General features: G+C 43.6%; 1 protein-coding gene across 1 annotated transcript; it reads left to right on the top strand.

Moving 5' to 3' along the window:
* Nucleotides 1–204: 204 nt before the first annotated feature.
* On the top strand, nucleotides 205–9,477 carry LOC123052887 (protein ESSENTIAL FOR POTEXVIRUS ACCUMULATION 1). The gene is made up of 10 exons (XM_044476250.1): nucleotides 205–404; nucleotides 1,327–1,379; nucleotides 1,560–2,498; nucleotides 2,603–2,723; nucleotides 2,809–2,874; nucleotides 3,633–4,253; nucleotides 4,370–7,016; nucleotides 8,527–8,690; nucleotides 8,771–8,830; nucleotides 8,906–9,477. Exons 1-10 carry the CDS (start codon nucleotides 320–322, stop codon nucleotides 9,253–9,255), a joined length of 5,106 nt encoding a protein of 1,701 aa, XP_044332185.1. The 5' UTR covers nucleotides 205–319; the 3' UTR covers nucleotides 9,256–9,477.
* The last annotated feature ends 329 nt before the right edge of the window (nucleotides 9,478–9,806 follow it).

Raw genomic sequence — 9,806 nt, 5'->3', positions numbered from 1 at the left:
TTAGGAGATCGGGTAGGTGCGGCACATAGGAGTAAAGCCAAAATTTGACTCCTCTATAAATTTTTAGGGGATATGCTAGTAAAAATCACATTGCCATTCATGGCTCCAAACGCACTGTAGCCAGTAGGACGTTTAATTAAATTTGTACAGAAACAGGTGCCTTAGCGCAAAAAGGTCTCCTCGGGCAAACTCGCCCCCCTGCGGCTGGTTTTTTATCCGCGCCTGGAGTTGACAGTCTCCTCCCCATCGCTCGCTCCCCCTCTCCGTCCCCCAAACCTCCCAAGCGAAGCTCCTCCTAGGGTTTTCCCCGCCGCCGCCCATGGCCGCCTCCCCGGACCGCGCCAATGACGACCTCCGCCGCCGCCTCGCCGTAGACACGCCTCCACCGCCCCAGATCGCCAAAGGTTCGTTGCTTCCCCCCGACTCCTCCCTCCCACCCTCGATCTGTCGCACCAGGTCGAAACCCTAGCGCTCCCCCGTAGCTCAGGCTGCCTTGATTTGTTGCTCGTACCGTCGTTCGATCTGTTCTGACGTCACTAGGGTTCGGGGTTTTTTGGGTGGTTGCGAAATGGTATTGCCACCGTGCGTTGGGCTTCCGCAGCGTTACTGCCGTGTAGGGTCTCTGACTGAACAATTTCTGCCATGGTGGGACGATGGTTCTTCTAGGTATAAAGGGTGATGTCGGTATTTGGATTTGGGTGGATTGGATGCTGTGGTCCAGTTGTTTATTTTAGTTATTGCTTCGATTCCGGGAGGTGCTAGTTTTACTCATTGGATTGCCCCCCCTTTTCTATTATACTTCAATTTTTGTGGTTGAATGTAATTTGTTGGTTGTTTAACTTTGCTGTTGTGGTCTGTGTGGGTTGCAAATGTGGCCGCCCTGCCTTTGTCTGTTGGTATTCGTAGGAAAACGATGGGTGTATTCCTTTGGGCTTAGAAATGTTGCGTTCTTTGTAGTCACACATGCTGAGGGTAACATCGCGGCAGCCTCCTTTTACTGACTGTTTGCTCAATTTGTGGGCATAGCTGTGTAGTTATAAGTTGCTACAGGGTACCTCTTTTGCAATCTATGGTATTAGTGTGGATCTGTGGCAAAAATCAGTTAGTGTTCAACCAGTATATGCACAACCCTCCAGTTTAAAATCTTTATTGTGTCTTTATCTTGTCTAACCATTGAGCATTTCTTTGGTTGTCCAGTTTATGTGTCTTACAGTTTTTAGAGCATGTTTTCTGTTTTATTTTTATCAGTATAGCATGTCTCCTGTTTTATCCGTTGTAGCTTTGTTTTTCACACTGTCTTATTCATCGTAGCTTTGTTTTTCACAGAGAAGCAAGGCCTGGATACTGGCATGCCCCTTTCTCCTCAGTGGCTTATGAAGGTAAGCCAAAACATGTTTATGGTTTTAGGATTAAGGGCAGTAACTAAAGTTGAACAGCTGGACATCTTAACACTACGCCTGCGTGGTGAACATGGCAGTACAATATCATCTAGGTTGATAGTAGACTTTCTTAGTAGTTTGTGCGCACGATGGTGATTTATGTACTGTTGTTTGTTGCAGGAGCCCAGTTCACAGGGTTCACGCTCAGATGCTACAAAGACATCAGGTAATGGTGAAGACATGGACTCCAGTGCGAAGAAAAAGGATGTCTTCAGGGCTTCTGTGCTTGATGGTGAAACTGCGCGTCGTGACCGTTGGCGTGATGATGAGCGAGAACCAAATTCAGGCCCTCGGTGGGCTCGCTGGAGGGAGACAGACAAGGAACAAGCTGATTCACGCAAGGTAGAAAAATGGTCAGATGACTTGTCCAAGTTTTCTGTGGATGGCCGTCGTGCTCCGCAGGAACGTTGGGGTGATTCCAGTAACAAGGAGGGCAACTATGACCAACGCCGTGAGGGCAAGTGGATTACTCGTTGGGGTTCCAGTGATAAGGAGTCTGAAAATTGGCGTGATCGCTGGGGTGATTCGGGCAAGGAGGGTGATGCTTCCCGTGAAAAAGTTTTTTCGCAGTTTGTTGCACATGGGAAAGATGGCAACATTCATGACAAGGATACTGAGAGAGATGATAACATTTCTCGATCATGGAAGTCTAGTCATCCTGTGGGCCGTGGACGGGGTGATTCTTCTTATCACCCCTCACAGATATCACAAAAACCACCTTCTTTGTATGGGTATGGTAGAGGGAAACCAGACAATGAAATCACAGGTTTTCCAGGTTCTCGTGGAAAATTTACCCCTAGTTCTGGTAGTACAAATGCTGGCAGTACTGGATCTTCACGTCCATTCCATCTTGGTCTACTTTCTGACAGACCTGGTGGTGCATCAGGGGATCGCACAGCATTTAGATATAGTAGGATGAAACTGCTTGACATATACAGAACAACTTCCCATGTTACTGACTTCAAGATGCCTTTTGATGTTTGTGAGGAAGGGTCTGCATTTATGCAAGAAGAAATGTTGGAGCCTTTAGCATTATTTGCTCCGACGACTGACGAAGCGGTAAAGCTAATCCTATTATTTTTCTCAGCTAGGATGATCTTACTATCATGCAATTATACCATGTATATGATCTTCATGTCTCACAGTTCTTCTTATATTTGTAGGTCATTTTAAAAGCAATTGACAAAGGGGAAATCATAAACAGTGGTGTCCATCAGGTTTCCAAAGATGGGTCTGTTGGGAAAAGTAATCCTGATGTGGTGCCGTCAAAACAACCTAAATTAGGTTTGATTCAGTTTTCATACTTTGTTTGTGGCATAAACATCCAAATATGTTACTATTTTGTACTGAATGCCCCCCCATTAACCAGGTGGTAGAGATGATCAACCTGGAAGTGCAGATGATTTGAAGGGAGAAACAGCTGGAAGTCTCAGGGGTGCCATATCTTACTGTTTCCACAGTTCTTTCTGTTTATTGCATGCTCCTTAGCTGAGCGAATTTCAAGTGATTACATACAGATGATTTTGTGTTCAGTTGCATGTATAGTGGGTTTGTCATTTATGAAAGATCTAACCTTTCATAACTTGGGGGAGTCTTCCAGATGTTCTCCAGCATATCTTAACTTCTCAAATATACGTACTGCTCATGGTCTTGGTTCACAACTTGGGAGTCTTCCAGCATGTTCTCCAGCATAATCAGTCTACATGGTTTACGCATTCACATTTTGTGGAACATGCCTCTTTTCAATTTTTAGGATGGTTTTAGTCCCAGGTCTATCCATATAATAGGAGTAATTCAGCATGGTATACTCAGTAGGGGTTTCTGAGATTATTTTCGAGATCTAGTACCAGATTCTCTGGATGGTGTATCCAGATATGCCTTTATTCCTCGAAGTATTCCTTCGTTTTTCAGGCATTAAGTTTATAAGTTTATCCTTTGTTCCATATTACATTATAAATTGGTCACAAAATTTGAGGCTTGCGGTTGCATGTGTTCTATGATATATGTAGTCTAAGCAAACTAATTCATCGTGATGATCTCTTCATGGTATCTTATTTAGCTACTTTGAACTGCTTCCATTTTTTGGTAGTTAACTTAGTTGGTATTCTATCGTTGTCCTTTGCTGAATGCTTGCACAGCTTCTATAAATCCTTTCAGCATTTTAAAAACTCACCTCTGTTGATCTTTTGACAGGTGTTCCTGGAAATGTTGATTCGCTGCGTACAGAGACACCTAGCTATGTTGTTCCACAAAGATCTCGATTTATTGGAGACCATAGGCTTGGCCCAACCGACTTTCCGCAGCAAATGCCCAATGTCTTTGATCAAGAAAGTAAAGTAGTCGGGATGACAGGTGTTGATGAGTTGACCAGTCCTATTCAACCTTATCCTAATCCAGAAAATCTGTCTTTATACTACAAAGATCCACAAGGTCGAATTCAAGGCCCATTTTCTGGTGCTGACATCATTGGCTGGTTTGAGGCTAGTTATTTCGGTATTGATTTACTGGTTCGAGTTGCAAATGCTCCTCCTGATGCGCCTTTCTTAATGCTTGGCGATGTTATGCCTCACCTACGAGCAAAGGCAAGGCCACCTCCAGGGTTTAGCACCACAAAATCCAGTGATATGCTAATGCCGGAGACTCCACCTACAGGGAAATTTGTCAGCTCCAGTAGCTCACATAGCGGATCAGCTGGTGTCGGTGTTTTTAACAGTGGGCCAAGCAGGAATGGCGGTGCTGTTGAGGCTCAGAATCGTTTTCTGGAGTCACTGATGTCTAATGGTATGCAAGGTCCTTCAGCTGCTATGACTGGAGGTATGTGTACTGGCAAGAGCCCTATTCGTCTAGTTCATTCCATATATTTTCTAGTTATCTCTGCTACTTATCATGCGTACTTTCTGGTCTGACACCATATCTCCTTTTGGAATTAGGGCTGAATGAATATAACAGCAGTAGCTTTGGCAACATTGCGATGGCTGGAGGTGAGATGGGGAATAGCATGAATTATCTTTTGGCACAGCAAAGATTGTTGGAAAGACAAAAATCTTCCCAAAATGCTGTTCCATATTGGTCTGCAGATGGTATTCCAGCAGCACAGGCACAAAACAAAGATACAGCTTCAGAAGTGTCTACTCTGCACTCTAAAGTACCCAGTTCAATGGCTGATCCATCTCGTCAAGCATCACAATCTCAAAATGTTGACTTGCTTGCTATGCTGCATTCTGCAGAGAAACCTAAAGCACCTGTGGGATTGCCACCATGGTCAAACTATCCCGAATCCCGAAATGTTAATCCTAACCTTCATGTGGATCTCACTCAAGGGCCACTTAACATGCATCAAAATCTGCAGAATTCTCAGCAAATGGCTACTGCTGTTCAACAACAGAACTTCATGCCACAGAACCAGCCACCTCTCTCTCATTTGCCATCAGAGAAGTTGCTTGCTGAGATATCTCAAGACCCACAACTCTTGCACATGTTTCAACAACAGTATCTGCTATCACAACTACAGTTGCAATCACAGCCGCCAGTGGCACCTCAACCTCAGCCACAACTCTCAATGTTGGACAAGATGATATTGCTTCAGCAGCAGCAGCAACAACAACAGCAGCAGCAGCAGCTGCAACAACGACTACAGCTTGAGCAACAGCAGTTGCTGCTGCAACAACAGCACCTAGTTTCTCACGTTGCACCTCATGGACATCCCAACCAACAGCTTGATGATCCTTATGGGTCGAAGCATACTACATTGCCAGCTGGCGATTCTATGAATCTTGGTGTTCGAACAATTCAAGAGGTTCTTGAAGCTGATCGTATTTTGACTAACCATGGTACATCCCAGGTATCTAGTCAAGCATTTATGAGTATGAGGGGTATGGAGGGTGTTGGAACATCACAAAGCTCTGTACCTACTGTGCCATTGCCTCATGAATTTTTTATGGGCGCACCTTCGAAAGAACGGTTTCCCCATACTCAGAAGTTGGGAAACTCGGCAAGTGATAACACCCAACTTAGTGCAAGTATGGTCAATACGATGCAAACAGAAGTTGCAGAAAGGTACGAGGAGGCTTCTGGAAACTATCAGCAAGTTGGAATAGGTAAAGTTGAAAGTAAGCCTGCAAATATTTTAAGTTTAAGATCTACAGAGGCCAGCAGTTCAGCTCTAAGTGAAGCTAAGGGTTTTCCTGAGACACCACTGAATCAAATATCAGAGATCATGTCACCTCATAATCGTGTCCAGGAAATTACAAATACCCTTGATGCAGTTGAGCTAACTATGGCAACTGATGCAAAAACTCCTGATACACAAGAGACAAAGAAAGCTGAAAAGAAAAAGAAGCAGAAGAAGAAACAGACAGCTGTAGATGTTGGCAAAGGAGCTCCAAACACAATTTCTCAACATCCAACACTAGAAGCTGAAGTTGATGCTTCAAATCAGGCTGTTACTAAGCATGGTTTGCCAGATGACACAGACGAACTTTTTTGGGGTTCCACTGCCAGAGTGGAAAGCTCTTCTAGAGCAGTTGGACCTCCGCTGGGCTTTGAACCATATGTGAATTTGCCTCCCAAAAGTCTTCCTGAGGGGTATGCTATCAACAGAGCTGAATGGGAACCTAGTGCTCTATCTGAGCTTCATGCAGCGGCAACCCAGAAAGGTTGGAAACCTACCCAAGGACCCAGGCCTAAATCGCTGCTGGAAATTCAAGCTGAGGAACAACTAAGAGCACAGAGGGTAGCTGCGGACAGTGCCAAGATAACCATGCCAGCGCCTCCTGTGCCATCAGGTCCTTGGAATACCATGTCTGCATCTTCTGAGCAACAATTTGGGGGTGCAGGTAAATCACTGGGTGGCCAGGAAAGTGCTGGTGACTCCAGGAACAAGAGAAGTCAGTTGCATGATTTGTTAGCGGAAGAAGTTCTGGCAAGGTCTAGTAATGCGGACAATGAGAACACAGGCAATGCTAATGATGTGTTGTTTCCTCTATCGCCTGCTGTTGTTCAGTCTGATGCTCCTGCTTTTGATGATGATGACTTCATTGAGGCCAAGGACTCGAAAAAGAACAAGAAGAAGGGGACAAAGTCAAAAGGATCTGCAGCCAAAGCCCCATTACCTGTTAGTTCCATTGATTCATCAGCTATGTCTATACCAGCTGAAAAGGGCAAATCTTCAAAGCAAGCGAAACAAGAAAAGGAAATACTTCCGGCTCCTCCAAGTGGTCCATCCTTTGGAGATTTTGTTCCTTGGAAGACTGACCAGACAAATTTTGCGCCTGCTCCAGCATGGTCCAATGACTCTACGAAGGTGCACAAACCTTTGTCTTTGAGAGATATTCAGAGAGAGGAAGAAAGGAGATCAGGTGTTGTCCAGCAACAACCACCCTCACCTACTCCAGCAAAGGTTTCGGTGAACCAACGGAATCATGGTAATGCTTCTTCTAAGCAAGCTTCTGGGTCTTCTCCATCAAAGGCAGTTGCCCCTGTCCAGATGAGTTCCAATCCTTCCAATCGTTCCAAGTCAAATGCTGAAGATGATCTGTTTTGGGGCCCATCTGACCACTCCAAACAAGATAAGAAACAGTATGTTCGTATGTTCTTTGCAATGGTTTTTATCGTCACTCGATTATTTTGTCAGCGCATATTATTATCAACACATTCAGCATACCAACTTATTTTCTTCATAGTGAATAGATATAAGCGCATTAATGACTTACCTGAACTGCGGAATTGGCACTGCCCTATCCTTAAGTTTTAGATGGAACTGGTTAAGAATTTCAATAGAGCATCTTGCAAATCTCTCTGAAGTGCTAGGACCTTCAGTAATTGCATCTACTGTTCCAAATAATTTGAAGTTCTAGCTTTGTCGTAACTCCTAAGTAACTTTTTAAAATTGACCAAGTCTATAGAAAAATATATCATCTACAACACCAAATTAGTTTCATTAGATTCCTCATAAAATATATTTTCGTATTATCTATATAAATATTTGATGTTGTACATATTAGCACAATTTTAGATGTACTTGGGACAAATTCAGAACATCAAATAATTTGGAACGAAGGGAGTACCTGATTTGTGAATTGCGTCATCAGCTGGTACATATTGGTGTGGTCATGTTGATTGTATCGACCTGATTTGATTTTTAAGTTGTGTCACTAGTTGGTCATATTGGTTTGGTCATGCTCTTCTCACATGCTTTGCATATCCTCTGATGATGATCGTAATGTAATTTATGATTATTACCATTTCTTTGAAGTTTATTTTGCACCTTGCATGTTCTAATGCACACAGCTCGCCTAGATTGTCCCAGCCAAATTGGTCTAAAGCTGTACTACTTCAATTTGGACTGTCAAATGGGTCATCAGCAAACCTGTGAGCTGTAACTATTTATAAAAAGTATAGAAAACAAAGGGCCCCTTGTTTGTCTAATTTGGTCCTCTGAACCCCTCAAAGTCTATCAGTTAGAAGTTAAGATCGCCATGGGCAAGCACTTATTTGTTTTGACATTACTTGAGCAATCTTCATATCTCATATCTGAATGTGCATATGTCAATCTGGGTCATAAAGAGTTTGTACACTGCTTCATGTTACAAGCATTTAGTAGCTGTTTTGTCCGTAAAAACCACCGGTAGGATCGACTTGGTTGTGATGGGATTAGACCATAGATGATAGCTACAAATTTCGAGGAAGAAACATTATTATTGGTTGGGTGGGATGATAGAAAGGCTGCCCAGTTTGATATGGATTTGTAAGAAATGACAAAATCCATAATTGATAACCGTCAACTCTATCTATAATTACGTGATAGCTATCTATACTAGTTATATCTTTCATACGACCTGCTGATAAATAGGGCTGTTGCCTTCCACCCTGGTGCCACACCCTAGTACCAAGGTTCATGTTCCCTAATCTCATGACACATTATTTGATTTCTGCGACTTCCTTATAGTAAATACCACTGGTACAATGCTTGACCATTGATGGCTGGAACATCCTGTCCTATTTTTTGATCTTATTACTACCGAGTTTTGTTTCCTTTTGCACGTAACTTTTGTAAGATGCTTACATTTTGTCTTGCAATGTTTAACAGGTCAGAATTCCCAAGTCTAGCAAGTCAGAGTAAAAGTTCCATGACGAAAGACCAGTCTTCAGTAAACCGTCATAAGTCTCAGGCTAGCAAGTTGCCACTTTCAACGGCTCCTAGTGCTAACCTCGTTGGGAAAGGGAAAGCAGAGGCAGCAAACAAGCAGACAGGTAACATAGTTGGTTTATGCTCATATTTCCTTTGTTACAGTGTGTTTTCTAACATAACAGTCTTGACTCTTATACTGCAGAGGCAATGGACTTCCGGGATTGGTGCGACAGCGAGTGGTCCAGGCTCACTGGAACAAATGGTATGAAACTCTCACTAGAGTAATTCTTGCTTAAAACTCACCAATCTAATTGTTTGTTCCACTATGCCCACCCAGATACAAGTTTCCTTGAGTTCTGCATTAAGCAGTCGACTGCCGAAGCAGAAATGCTTCTCCGAGAGAACGTTGGCTCTCTTGACCGCAATGGTCAGTTCATCGACAGGTTCCTCAACTACAAGGCTTTTCTGTCCACAGATGTGATCGAGATGGCATTCAGAGCGCCTAGCAACCGCGTCCCCCGCCTGAACCCCTCTTCTGCAGCCAAAGGAGGGCCAAGTGCCGAGGCAGAGCAGGATACAGGAGGAAAGAAAAAAGGGAAGAAAGGGAAGAAGGTGAGTGCAGCGGTTTTAGGGTTCAATGTAGTCAGCAACCGCATCATGATGGGAGAGATCCAGAACGTGGATTAGTAGGTCTGCATACAACGGTGGCACCGCGCTGTACATACTTTTGGCGCTCTCGATAGATTGTTTTGACTTGTTGCGATGGCAACCGAGCTTATGCGGTGGTGATTTTCGTCTCTTTTTTCGAGAAAGTGCATCCATTGCCCAATTTTTGGCTTCCTGTAACTGACACCAGATTTTGTTCTCGATAGAACTTCACTGCAGATGAACATAGATCAATTTTGTTTATTCTGGCTGCGTGTTGCAATGCATGATGTTTCTACATCAGTGCTAAAAACCGACACGGAACCTTGTCTTGCATCATTATCTGTGAATTAGAGCTTTTAAGTCTGTCTGCATAAATCATGTGATGGCCGTTGAAAACCAGTAGCCAAGAAAAGTATAGAACGATATGGGATTTAGTTTGCTGCAGGTAAGTTGGGTGTCTCGCCAGACACGTCAAAAGACTGGTGGGTAGGGATTAGGGACCAAAATTGCTAGACTTACGTAAGACAGTTACGTATCTTACGTACCTTCTTTTCCCCAAACCAAACGGCCTTCCCTCTGAATTTCAGGGT

Source organism: Triticum aestivum, chromosome 2D (genome assembly GCF_018294505.1).
Source record: "Triticum aestivum cultivar Chinese Spring chromosome 2D, IWGSC CS RefSeq v2.1, whole genome shotgun sequence".
Taxonomy (NCBI): domain Eukaryota; kingdom Viridiplantae; phylum Streptophyta; class Magnoliopsida; order Poales; family Poaceae; genus Triticum; species Triticum aestivum.
Note: the sequence above shows the minus strand (reverse complement) of the source record. Positions and strands in the feature narration are given on the sequence as shown.